Below are 14,113 nucleotides of genomic sequence, written 5' to 3' on the forward strand. Positions count from 1 at the left end.
CCCAGTGAGAGCACACGGTGCCATCCCCGAGGTCACGGTCTATGAAACGGAGCCACAACCTCTCGGGAGAAACCCAGCTCTGGGAAGGTTTGTTCTTGGTGCTTATTTTGCTTTTCTTCTTCTAGCTGGGGGTACGACCAAGCCAGGGAGGAGAAGCTCCGCGAGAAGTGACTTCAAAGTCAGGAAGCATCGTGGTGTCTGGCCTGACTCCCGGTGTGGAGTACGAGTACTCCGTCTCGGTCCTCAAAGACGGGCGACAGAGCGGCACACCCATTGTCAACAAAGTGGTGACACGTAAGAGGACTTCTCTGCTCTTCTTTCTTTTAAGTGTTTAAACTGTTCCACTTTCAAAGAATAGCTTAAATCAATCACACACCCCCTTTTTCTTTTTTCTTTTTTTGAGAGAGAGAGGGGGTGGGGGGAAAGGAGAGGGATAGATATAGAAACATCAGTGAAAGCGAAACATCATTGATTGGCTGCCTCCTGCATATCTCCTAAGGATTGAGCCTGCAACCTGGCCATGTGTCCTGATCTGCAATCGAATTGGCGACCTGGTTCATACGTGGACACTCAATGCTGAGCCACACTCACCAGGCCCACATCACTTTTTACATATGATAATGGCATAGGAGGAAGATCTACTCCTACTTATATTAATAGCTGTTGCTAAATTTCAAGTAGCAAGTTCAATTCATGCCATATAGTCTATGGCATCCGAAGTGTTCTTTCCATCTCAAGAATATTTATGAACTGGTAAGATGGAAACGATTTCAATAGTATTGCAAAATCATTGGTCATTTAAAAAAAAAAAATTCTGTCAGAGAATTGCTTTCCACCTTGGTTTCATAGTACAACGTCTGTATTTTTACTAACTCTTTCAGAAAGAGAGATAGAACGGAAGGAAGGAAGGAAACATAAAGAGGTAGGGAAGAATTCCATAGGTCAAGTGTTTTGTGTTAGCTTTAACTTTTAATTTTCCATTATTTTTCTAGCTATAACTCCCCCAACAAACTTACACCTGGAGAGCAACCCTGACACGGGAGTGCTGACAGTCTCCTGGGAAAGAAGCACCACCCCTGGTAAGCCTGAGAAGTATCAGAGGGCATGCGTAAGCAATACCTTCCCAAGACAAGGGTTTTAGGAACCGGTCCTTTCCGAGAAGTACAGAGTGAAAATGGAAAGTACCTATCCCTCCAGAAGAAGCACAGGAGGGCATGAGTATGCATCATAGAGCGACAGGGAGGGTGTTTTACCGCATATTTACTTGGCTCACAGGAAAGAGAGTAAGGCAGGTGCCCATTGAGCTCTGTAAGGAGTCATGAGGGCTGTGGAAAAGCATTCTGGAAGGGGCTTTTGCCCAGTGGCATTCAAAATTGCCATACTGGTTGAAATCATACTGCATAATTTTTCCTTTATGAGTTATCACAGATTTGAGTTTATTATTCAGTGAGCTTTCGCATACATGGTCATAAGTTGCACCACAAAAATCTAAGAGTGATGTAAGGTGGAAATGATCCATTTATTTTGCAGAATGAAAAATTGAGACTCAGAAAAAACTAGCCTATCCATGGTCACAAATTGTAAATGTTACAAAATTGGGATTGTAACTGAAGTTTTTCAGACCCTTTCTCACACCCAGCATCACATATTTGGAACCTGATTGTTTGTGTGTGTGTGTTTTTTATGTATAGTTGTACCAAGGGATTTCTGACATGGAGTTCCATGACTGTTTTTAAAACTTTGAATGTAGCTTTTGTTTAAATTCCTTGGTCACGCATATTGAAACTTATTGTGAAACATTTTTAGCTATAGCTATTTTCAAGTAGCATGATATATGTACTATGACTATGGCAGGGGAGATTTTAGATACTCACTAAGCCCATGTCAAAGTTTCTTTAAATGAGAAATGTTACCCAAAATGTAATTGTATTAGTTAATATTGAGTATATTAAAAGAGTCACTATTGAGATATTGGGATAGTCATAAATGAGAAAATTCTAAATTAAACAAAAACAGAAGTTCCAACTCACAATGATTTCACCCATATCCATTATACTGGTTACTTTAAGGGCTATATTTAGTTTATTATTTCACTAATTCTAATTTTAGAAATAGTTCTTTGCTTAGGCATACAAGGAAGAGAATTTAATTATCTGATCAATGTGTACAATCACACAGAATAAAACTAGCTCAACCTGTTCCTTTTTAAAAAAAAATATTTTATTGATTTTTTACAGAGAGGAAGGGAGAGAGGTAGTTAGAAACATCCATGAGAGAGTAATCGATCAACTGCCTCTTGCACGCCCCCTACTGGGCATGTGCCTGCAACCAAGGTACATGCCCTTGATGGGAATCGAACCTGGGACCCTTCAGTCCGCAGGCTGACGCTCTATCCACTGAGCCATCCCAGTTTCGGCTCAATCTGTCCTTCTTAATCTCCCTCTAAAATAGAGTGATTTTGGTGAAGTTGTCATTATCTGTGGAAACTCTGTTTAAGCCAAAGTTATGCTATTTCCAGCCAAGTGACTCTGAATTTGAAACTAAGTTGGCAAATTTCATGCTTGTCAAAAGCTAGGTCCTTAAATATTTAGTCTTAGTGAGTGGCCTCGCCTGCCTGTATAGATGGTCACTAGCAAATGCAATGACCTCAGCATGTATTTCCCATCCGGTTGGGTTTTCTTGTCTATGATTTTGTTTTCATCCTATTTCTAATGGCAAAATATGCCATCATTTTCTTGCCCTTTATTAAGTTTAGCATAAGTATACTTTCTCATTTACTTTAGTATGTTCCTATAGATTGCTAGTCATCGCTGTTTTAATTTGAATCTCTCCCCCCCACTCAACCCTCTTACTGCCTTACTTCTATGATTCCTGAATTCAAATTCTTTCACTAGAATAAGTAGAGCCACTTCTTTCTCCCACTTTTTCTCCTTTCCTATTCCCTTCCTGTAAATTCCCTAGTTAGACTTTGTACATGAGGAGAGCCCGCTTTGGGGAATGAGCCTAGGGTTGAGAGCCATTTCATACTAAGCAGGTAAAATGGAATATTCCCCAGCTATTATGCAGATGAGCCAGTAAGGACAGTCAGGGTACCGGGGACAGTGGTAGAAAGATCATGGAATTTTGAGGCAAGAAAGCCTTTGGTGATCACTTTCCCATTCCAAGATTTTCTTTAAACCAAGGATACTATTGCCTGCCTCAAAGGGTTGTTGTAAGCACTAATGACAGCAGAGTCCTCAATAAATGTCCTGAACTTTCCCCATTCCCCTGTGTGGGTTCATCACTGGGTTCTGGTTTAAAATGCTCTGGGTTGCAAATTCTTCCTGCATTAACTAACTTACTCCTTTCTGTCTCCTGCAGACATCAGTGGTTATAGAATCACCACCATCCCAACAAATGGCCAGCAGGGATATTCTCTGGAAGAAGTGGTCCATGCAGATCAGAGTTCCTGCACTTTTGAGCACCTGAGTCCTGGCCTGGAGTACAATGTCAGTGTTTACACGATCAAAGATGACAAGGAAAGTGCCCCTATCTCTGCTGCCATCGTGCCAGGTAATGGGAAAATAAGCTGTTATCCTCAGAATGGCAGCTGCAGTAAGCGTGGGGATTAACATCTTAATCCCCAGGGGGTTGAGTGTGTCAGAGAGAGGGGGGATTGAATTCCGACTTCCCAACCGCACTCTTCAAAACGTCAGAGCAACAATTTGGACAAATGCTTGCTGTTAACGCTGCTCACTGCCTGCTTCACCGGGAAGCTGTCTGTTGCGATGAGTATGTGATGGAGTGGCAACCGTGGCATTAACTCTGTCTGCTCCCATGGAAATATTACTAAAACGATGTCACGTGTCTGTACTCAGTACTGACAGGCTAAAAGTAATATGGTAAATGCATCCCCGCGGTCCATTTGTGCCTGATCTCACAGTCCACTGGTCAGCTGCTGTCTGTAAAATAGTACGTGTTTCCATATGTAAGCACTGAAGTAGCACCTGATCTACACATCTAGTTCTTTAGTTTCAAATCCTTCTTTTTTTAAATTGAAAAGAAAAAAAAAAAAAAGGAAAGACCACACCCTCGGGGCATTCTTTCTTGTGGATTGAAACTCAGAACTGAAAAGACCTGTCCAATAGGCTTGTTGTTTGTCCAAAATGGGACTGTGACGGATGAAAGCAGACAGATGGTGTTCCCCTTCGTGCATTTTGGTAGAATGCTTTTAGTAGTGATAATTAAATAACTTTGATCATGAGTTAAACACAATATTGGCACTGGCCTTGGACTCAGGCCAGTCTGTCTGCCCCCTGACTATGCTTTTAGATGGCATATTTCACACCATATATTCATAATGTGTTAACATTATGGCCATATCTTGTCATGAGTTTTTGTATGGGGAGAAAAGTGAAAAAACTCACCAATCAAGTTTTTAAACAAATCTTCCTGCAAGCTTTATTTTCCTACTGAAAATTTTTGGATTTTTAAGACAACATTGCTGATACTACAGATACTATGAACGGATCTTAGGGATGGTTTTGACATCCTAAACAGTCCTAAAGTTTTTAGGAGCCTAAGAAGTTCCAATTATACCGTTTAGAGACATGTTCAAAATGCAAGAGAATCCCTAAGAATAGTGTGACTTGTTTGATTCTCACAGGGAGGCAAACTATTCAGGATGCTCAGGAATCTTTCAGATAATTGGGAACAGACTGCATACTACCCTCGTTGCTTTAACGTCCCGTCAATTTTACCACTAGTAACCTGATGTACACTGCTTTATTTTTTCCTCTTTTTTTGCCTCTATTTTCCTTGTGCCCCCTCCCTCCCCCTTTTGCTTTGTAACTCAATAGAGGTGCCCCAGCTCACTGACCTAAGCTTTGTTGATATAACCGATTCAAGCATCGGCCTCCGGTGGACCCCCTTAAACTCCTCCACCATTATTGGGTACCGCATCACAGTAGTTGCGGCAGGAGAAGGTATCCCCATATTTGAAGATTTTGTGGACTCCTCGGTAGGATACTACACAGTTACAGGGCTGGAGCCGGGCATTGACTATGACATCAGCGTTATCACTCTCATTAATGGCGGAGAGAGTGCCCCTACTACACTGACACAGCAAACGGGTGAATGTCGAAAACTTCTGTGTTTGAGACACGGATGGTGTTGCATGCTGCCACCAGTCACTGGTTAAAGATGGATGTTTCCATGGGGAAGCCAGCCATTTGCCAAAGATTAAGAGAAGGCGGTTTGGGGGGAGTAAGGAATCCAATGCAGATGCTAAACTGATCGGGTGAAGACCTAATCAAGCAGTCTTCAGTAGACTTTCATTCAAAGCACAAATATGTAGAAAGCTAACAAAATGTCGGTATCTGATCTACAAATACAAATATTAATTGAATTTTCAGACCTGTGATTTTTTTAAATGATCTAACATCAATGCCAAATTGTATCATGAGCACCAGTTATTAATAAGAAAGTACTTCCAAAATGTACCATTATGTGCTTCCTTCTGTCTGCTCTTGATCAACACTACCATGTTCCTTCTTTGTAGCTGACTAAAAACCCATGGAAATTTAGGGTAGAGTGGAAAGGGGTTGTTTTGAGATAGAGAAAAAAACAAAACAAAAAAACCCACAAAACTTTGGCACACTCTAAGTTCTATTGCTATGGCGAGGTAAAGAAACTCCTCTTTAACCTCAGTCTGGGACGAGCATGCAACATTATAAACGTTCTCTGCCCTGCATGGTAAGGAACATGCTGAGAACCCATTTGCATGAACCCTCTTCACTTGTGAGCAGTAGTTGTGGAATGGAATTGTAGCTCTCATCCTCTCCCGTCAGGGGGACAGCTAGGACCCTGCCTTCCTTTTGTCTGTGTGCATGTGTTTCTTCGGACAGTACTGCTATGTTTCTCTGCTGTGTGGCAACTTGAGCCTCTTCAGCCTGGGATGAAGTAATCTTCAGTATTTAAAAGCAACGTATGTGGATGTCAATTAAAATTATTGTTTAAGTTATATTGATGGCAGAAAGGTGAAAGGGGCCTAACAGTACTAGGTGTAGTGTTTTATTTTTAACAGTACAATTGACCCTTAAACAATATGGGGATTAGGAGCACTGACCGCTACACAGTTTGTATAACTTTGGATACCCCCAAAACTTTATTACTAATAACCTACTGTTGACTGGAAACCTTACTGATACCGTAAACAGTCAATTAACGCATATTTTGTATGTTATACAAATTATATACTTTATTCTCACGGTGAAGTAGTCTAGAGAAAAGAAAACGTTAAGAAAATTATAAAGAACAGAAAATACATTTACAGTATTTTTAAAAACCTAGACAGACCCACACAGTTCAAACCTGTTTTGTTCAAGGGTCAACTATAGTTTACTCTCATTTAGATTAGATTTAGATTAGACTATGCATGATGATGACTTGTTTCCTTTATGCATGAAATATTGTTTTTACCTTTCCAGCTATTTCTGTTACCTTTCATTTAAAAATGATAGTAACTTAGTCTTCCTCCTTACTTGAAACCAGCTGTCCCTCCTCCCACTGACCTGCGGTTCACCAATGTTGGTCCAGACACTATTCGTGTCACGTGGGCCCCGCCTCCATCCATTGAATTGAGCAACTTCCTGGTGCGCTACTCACCCGTGAAAAATGAGGAGGATGTTGCAGAGCTGTCCATTTCTCCATCAGACAATGTGGTGGTCTTGACAAGTAAGAGCTCAAATGTATCTGTTCAATCAATACCAAGCATGAGGAAAGAATTCTCAGTTCTCAGGTGGGAGCAGATAAGATCAAAACAGCTACAGTAGAAGTACAAACTAAAGTCCAAGTCTGACCTGAGGCTTTATCAGTTTTGGAAGATGTCATGTTTATTGTTACTTTAACACGTCTTTCATCTCTACAACTTTAAAAAAAATCATAGTAGAAAACACCAGCAATGAAGTTTAAAGACACAGCATTAGAACATGCTCTGCCTCCAAATAAGCACATTAAAGTAATGTATGTCAAGAGAAATTATATGACTAACTTTGAATGTTTGGAGAGAAAATGAGGATTGAGAATAATGGCACTGTAGCTATTTTATTCTCTTTTTTGTTCCCTAAATGTCAGCAGGCAATCTGTTTAGCATCTGAGAACATGGGACAGTGACTGGGTTACTCAGGATAGATCAGGATGCTCTTTGAAGAAAGAGCCAGTTTGATTTGTACTTCAGAAAGAATATGTTGGCAGGATTTCTCAGAAGGCTGAGGACTTAAGAAAACTACTGACATGAAAATAAACAACAACAACCATTTATGGAAACTGCCTCTTTCCAGTTTCTACTCTTTTGAAATAGATATCGTTTATTAAAGAAATTATAAGAGGGCTGCAACATGGTACTGTGTTTCAAGTAAACGTTGCTTTTCACTATTTTCACTGTACTAGTTAAAAGATGTACATAAGAACAGCCAACGTTGAGACATAAGGGAGAAATAGTTCATATGTAGGCCCATTACCAAACAGTGGTCTGAAAACATTCTCTGTGTTTCAGACATAGTATGACCATAGTTTTGGTTTCTCCTTTCGTGGCTGAGTGCATGAGCGTTCTTGTATCTATCTTTCAGCAGGAAGGTTGTTTTGATCTAGAGCGCCGATCAGTAGCTATAACCTTACCCAATGCAGAAGCCCCTGCTTCAGGACCACCATCTGCCCCATCTTAGCCACAGATCTGTCACATGTCATCCTGTGTTCTAAGACCTCATTCTAGATCTCAAGGTAGTCAGTTCCTCCTAGAGCAGCCGTCACCAACCAGTGGTCCTCGGATCACTGGTGGTCTGTGAGGTCTGAAAGGTTGGCTATTGCTGCCTTAGAGTAGCCATTATATCCTATTTTATAGATGAAACAACAGAGGTGCCCAGAGTTTAAGTAAATTGGCCATGGCCAAGCAGAAAGGAGGATAGTGGAGTCCAAGCTCCATTGTGGACCTCTGCAGAAATGCTGAAGGGGAGTTGATATGGAGGGGAATGGGGGTTATTGAGTAGGAGGTCAATGGTTAGAAACCTTACTATGGACCTTTTTTGTTCCTCAAAATGAGAAGATATCCAGGAATGTACGGTATATTTAAATTTTTTAAGTGTCTGCTCTTACCTTAATACGGCAGAACCAATCACTTTCCCTTTGGGATATGCCTTTCCCAGTAGAAGTTAATTGTTAAGACCATGGATCATGGTCTGGGTCAACTCCTGTAGGATCTTGGGCAAGCATATCAAAGGAGATCACTTCTTTATGCCTCACTTTTCTTATTTGTAAAATGGGAATAATTATAAACCCATCTTTGGGAGGTAATGGATTTGTTCATTATCTTTAATGTGGTGATGGTTTCACAAGTGTATACATGTGTCAAAGCCTGTCCAACTGTACATTTAAAATATATGCAGTTTATTATATGGCCAGAGAGCTGCTTTAAAAAAGTAGCAGACTGCCTCACTGGGTTGTTCTGAGTAAATGATCATCCACAGTGCCAAGGTCATTGTCAGCACATGACCCCAACAGACGTACTATGAAGTGGATGATAGTAATATTACTGTGCTACCACAACTCCATGGTATTGCAGATCGGGCTGAGTCACACTCATGAGGTGGAACAGAGGCCGGGGTTTAGAGATGCTACAGGGCAAAGGTGACCCTTCCTTATCACCCAGTGGCAGCCCCATCTCCGGGCAGCCACCCACATTCACACAGGAATAAGTAGGCTTTCGGGCTGGACTCTTGGATATTTTATAAACTGACATAGTCCCAGGGGTGCTTTGGTTTTTGATGCTTTCAAGGACAGTTTTAAAGTCCCACTTGCCTCCTCAGATCTCCTGCCTGGCACCGAATATTTGGTCAGCGTCTCCAGTGTTTATGAACAACACGAGAGCACACCACTCAGAGGAAGGCAGAAAACAGGTGAGTCATGTTGGCAATATGCTTATCAAGTAGTGTTCACCGACCAACGTTAAATAACAAAAATGGAATACTCCTTCTAAAAATAACGTCTCCATCAGTTGTGGTGGTGATGGTGGTGCCCATAGCCTTGTCATTACTTTGTGATCACTGGTCTTGAAAATTAAAAGACACCTTATTCAACTATTACCCTGACTTCCTGCCACTAAGATTCTGTTCTCTGCCGAAACCAGTTTGGCTCAATGGATAAGAGCATCGGCTTAGGGACTGAAAGGTCCTGGGTTCAATTCCGGTCAAGGGCATGTACCTTTGTTGCGGGCATATCCCCAGTTGGGGGTGTGCAAGAGGCAGCTGATCGATGACTCTCTCTCATCGATGTTTTTAACTCTCTCTCTCCCTTCCTCTCTGTACAAAATCAATAAAATATATTTAAAAAAAAAAAAAGATTCTGTTCTCTGTTTTCAGAGAACACTGAAAAGTTCAGAAACTTTGTTGTCTATCTTTCTAAAAACTCTCCCACGAAGAATATCTAATAATGTCTATTATTTAGGCATGGTAAACATTCCTTCTCTTTAGGGAACTCTGTCTAATGGCTGACCTAACACTGTCATTGTCATATTTTCCCTGTTTAACTAAGATAAACAAGTTTATATCTTTTTTTCTACTTTATTAAATCTTCATTTACCATAAAAACAAAGTTGAATTGAATCCCATAACATGTCCTTTCTTAAAGGTTACTTTTTTAATTGTTCCCTTTAAAAAAGTGCAATGCAATATGTCCACTAATTAATTCATTACAGTCCACTTGCTTCCAAAAAGGTGTTGTAATATCTCTTTGGTTTGATTATGTTACTGGATAGAATAAGTGAATGTTTTAACTGAGACAAATTTGTTGGAATTCCCAGAGAGGTCACACGATTTGAATTTGAGATAAATTTCAAATTCTTTCTGATTTTTCTGCATTGCACTAAATTCCAATTCATGAGAAATTACTTGCATTGCAACTTGTCTAGAATAGTGTCTTAGTTTTAGAAACTTTCATGTTTGACATCATCCTTACCTGTTGACATATCAATTTCCTCTTGAGTGTAGAAAGCTTTGAGAGCCAAACACTTAACTCAAGAGTGGGAAGACCTTCTCATTTTCAGAGATACACTTACAGGATAGAAACACAGACTACTGAACGCTGAAACATTTAAAAATATCAATTTCCAGAATATCTTAAACACCTTTTCTTCAATAGCATGTAGAAACCTCCTGTAATGACACTTGGAATGCTTAACAAAAGAACAAAGAAAATGCTTGAGTTGGCCATTTTGAACTGAGTCATTTATGATTTTGAAATTTATATGTGGCTTAGAATCAGTTCATCATAACCTGAGTTTATGGCAATTCCTTGTGATTTAAAAAACAAAACCAAACAAAACAAAACCCAGAAACATCAGATGTATGTTACTTTCCACCATTTTCTCACTTCGTAATCTGGTGGTGTTTTCCCCCCATCTTCCTCTCTCTCTTTTTCCCCCCTGGGTGGGAAAAACAGGTCTTGATTCCCCAACTGGCATTGACTTCTCTGAAATCACTGCCAACTCTTTCACGGTGCATTGGATTGCTCCTCGAGCCACCGTCACTGGCTACAGGATTCGCCATCATCCCGAACATGGTAGTGGAAGACCTCGAGAAGATCGAGTGCCCCCGACTCGGAATTCCATCACCCTCACCAACCTCAATCCGGGCACAGAATATGTGGTCAGCATTGTTGCACTCAATGGCAGAGAGGAAAGTCCCTCATTGGTTGGTCAGCAATCAACAGGTAACTTGTTTTCTGGTCTTCAAGGAAACTCAGAGGACTTTCCCTATGCAAGTGGTATATTCTGTGAAAGAGGCTGGTGTAATCTATGTCATCATCTCTTAAAAATTAGATCATGTTATGAGACATAGGGAAGTGAGAGAAAACTATGGCGAAAAATCTCCTTCTTAGAGTACATAAAAGATACTTTTTTTATTCTAAGAAATTTCACACCTGATTTAAGCATTTTTAATAACTGCAGTTTTATTCAAAATATAGAAAACACTTTCAAAGTTCTCTTAAAATCATGATTATTTTAATGTAATAGTGTCAAAGTTCTCGATAGATGCTGAAGTACTTAAGGGAGCATTATCATGATATTTGTACCCTAGTCTCAAATGGATTAACAAAAAAAAAAAAAACGGGGGGTGGGGTGGGTGTAAATGTTACCAATTACCAAATAACTAAAGGGGATATGAGTGTTCATTATATTATTTTTGTGGCTTTTTTGTTGTTTTAAATTTTTTCAGAAGAGCAAGTTTGGGGGGGGTGGGGAAGAAACATTCAATAAATTTGAAATAATCATTTTATTAGAATTTGCATTGACGCCTTAAAACCTCTTACCTTGTTCATAATTTTTAATTTTGTACAGTACTTAAACTATTATATTAAAAAAAACTTAGAATTATCTGGAAAATGAACAAAGAGTGAATCTGGGCATTATTTGAAAGTTACGGATGTGAGAACTTTCCCTTGCTTTTTCTAGTTTCTGATGTTCCACGGGACCTGGCAATTATTGCCACGAACCCCACCAGCCTCCTGCTGAGCTGGGAAGCTCCCCCCGTCACAGTGAGATATTACAGGATCACCTATGGAGAAACAGGTGCGTCAGTCACATGCTACTTCCCATCCAATCAAGTCAGAGCCTGTAAACCCAACCGTGAACACACAATTAACGACAGCTTGGCAAGTGCATTCAGCGGAGCCTTGTCTTTCCCAAGAATATGTGAAAAATATTCGTGAAATAATTGATAGCAACATCGGGATAAGACATTGTTTGTATAGCTAGAGGGGGACTAGTAGAGCCGAGGAAGAGAGGATGGCAAACTCACATACCTAGTGTCAGCAGTGAAGTGATAAAGGATTTGTATTTTTCTTTTTACTTTGTCTGTATTTCAAATAATTTTATTTAACATGGATATATTCTATTAAAATTTTGAAAAAGGAACACAGCTTATGCAATCCTGGGTGGAGGACTTACCTTCTTCTCCCTTCTCACGTTAATTTACACTTCTGACTTTTGTACAACTGGAATGTTAAAATAGCATTAACCACAGTATTCTCCCAGTGTTCATGAACTCTTCAAGATTTATTGCATGCATAAATAGAGTTTTTTGTTCAAACCCTGTTAAGAGCACCTTTTGAAAGGGTCACTTGCAGGCTGCTCTCAATATGGTAATGCAGTAACTCGGCAATCCCCACGTTTCTCTCAGCCCCTCACACTTTCACTAACTTCTTTTCAAACAGGAGGACACGGCCCCGTCCAGGAATTCACTGTGCCGGGGAGCAGGTCTACAGCAGAAATCAAGGGCCTCACACCTGGAGTAGACTACACCGTCACTGTGTATGCTGTCACAGGCCGCGGGGACAGCCCGGCAAGCAGCAAGCCAGTTTCCATTAATTACCAGACAGGTATCGACTCCTTTGGGATGAAGAACACCTCCTGCCAATAGTTTTTAACCAAACAGACAAGGAAATGGCCACAAGGGCAGGGATTTTTGTCTGTTTTGTTAATGGACGTATTCCACATACCTACGAAAGAGACAGACATAGAGGGTGTTTCATAAATATGTTTGAATGAATGAATGAAGCGCTAAGAAGATCAACACCTAATTCAGAATATAGTTTTTGTGTGAATGAAGCAGCCATCTTGAAAATAGGTCATGGTATCCAGATGCTTGCCCCACCTCCCAAAAATTATCTCTGTTTCTGCAAAAGAAATACTTGGGAGTCGCTAATCATAGGAGGGGATTGTCCTATACGGAGCAGAGCTGGAGGACTTGTTCAGTCTTGTTCTCATGGGCTGTGGCTTCATTGATTTCTCCTCTTTTTTTTTTTTTTTTTTTTGTAGGAATTGACAAACCACCACAGATGCATATCACTGATGTTCAGGATAATAGCATCAGTGTCAGATGGCTGCCCTCAAGCTCCCCTGTCACTGGCTACCGAGTGACCACTGTTCCCAAAAACGGCCGGGGACCGCCCATCACGAAAACTGCAGGTCCAGGTAGGCGTTGCAGCATCTCACGTGCGCCAGAAAAAACGAGAGGTCCACACAGTGTGTTTTTTTAAAAAAACAACAGCCACCTACCTCCAAGTACTATGTATTCTTATATCATTATGTTACAGTTCCCCCATTTGTGAATTCAGGGCTCAAGATTGTTCCTCCCTTTACACGAGAACTTTCTGGATAAGTGCATTTCTGTTTTTGCAGACACAGTCCTGCTTAATGGTGTGGCCGTCTTAAATTATGAGACCCACCTTTGTGGTTTTGCTCACTGTGTACACCAAGAAGAGAGAGATTGGCCTAACTGATTTTTTAAATATCCTTTAGCCGTTGCTTTTGTTTTTTTCTGTTTTGTTTTGTTTTTCCTATAAAATGTTTGTGAAATGTAGATCTTAAGGCAATATTGTTTTTTTTTCAAATACAAGTAAAAGTTTATTTAGAAAGTCACGGAGGTAGGAGAAGTGGGCCAGCTGGGTTATGTGGGCTCAGGAAACAAGTTACAGAGGCAAAAAAAGGGGGGGAGGGGGCTTTGGATCTTAGGGGAGAGAGAAGCAAAGGTATTCACCATCAAGGAAGAAGTGGGGGGTGGGGAGGGAAGTGCAGACATTCTACAGAAAGAGAGCGCGCACCTTAAGGCAATATCTTAAAGTCAAGTTTTGTTGTTTTGTGTTGTTTTTTTTTTCAAAATTATTATAATTTATTGTTGGGGCATCATATTAAATTTTGGAGCTTATTCGTTAGTGTGACTGTATTCCAATGTGATCACTTGTATTAGCAATGAACACATTTATCTAAGAGGCAATCCATCTCTGACTCCTCTATATTTTCCTGATAAAGTCTGCCAATTAAAACCTAGGCCACCACACATTTTTCTACCGAAATACGAATGTCTGTTGAATGACAGTACAGTGGAATGATATAGATGCTGCATTTGCTTTTCACTCCCCTTGCAGATCAAACAGAAATGACCATCGAAAGCTTGCAGCCCACAGTGGAGTATGAGGTCAGTGTCTACGCTCAGAGTCCAAACGGAGAGAGTAAGCCTCTGGTCCAGACGGCCGTCACCAGTACGTAACCCATGCTCATCTTCCATTTTCAAAGTCAGATCTT

At 40.5% G+C, this 14,113-nt stretch overlaps 1 protein-coding gene across 4 annotated transcripts in view; it reads left to right on the top strand.

Annotated features, from left to right (window-relative positions):
* Positions 1 to 14,113, top strand: part of FN1 (fibronectin 1) — a 66,405-nt gene that overhangs the window by 34,771 nt on the left and 17,521 nt on the right. For 3 of the 4 annotated variants that reach the window (XM_045575664.1, XM_045575666.1, XM_045575667.1), the window contains exons 22-32: positions 126 to 294; positions 993 to 1,079; positions 3,361 to 3,552; positions 4,839 to 5,111; positions 6,532 to 6,714; positions 8,841 to 8,930; positions 10,471 to 10,740; positions 11,483 to 11,599; positions 12,244 to 12,408; positions 12,848 to 13,003; positions 13,957 to 14,070. In XM_045575664.1, the coding sequence (XP_045431620.1) occupies positions 126 to 294; positions 993 to 1,079; positions 3,361 to 3,552; positions 4,839 to 5,111; positions 6,532 to 6,714; positions 8,841 to 8,930; positions 10,471 to 10,740; positions 11,483 to 11,599; positions 12,244 to 12,408; positions 12,848 to 13,003; positions 13,957 to 14,070 (1,816 nt within the window). The remainder of the gene's footprint in view (positions 1 to 125; positions 295 to 992; positions 1,080 to 3,360; positions 3,553 to 4,838; positions 5,112 to 6,531; positions 6,715 to 8,840; positions 8,931 to 10,470; positions 10,741 to 11,482; positions 11,600 to 12,243; positions 12,409 to 12,847; positions 13,004 to 13,956; positions 14,071 to 14,113) is intronic. The other variant, XM_045575665.1, reaches the window with a different exon arrangement.

This window comes from Pipistrellus kuhlii, unplaced genomic scaffold (assembly GCF_014108245.1).
Source record: "Pipistrellus kuhlii isolate mPipKuh1 unplaced genomic scaffold, mPipKuh1.p scaffold_m20_p_7, whole genome shotgun sequence".
Classification (NCBI taxonomy): domain Eukaryota; kingdom Metazoa; phylum Chordata; class Mammalia; order Chiroptera; family Vespertilionidae; genus Pipistrellus; species Pipistrellus kuhlii.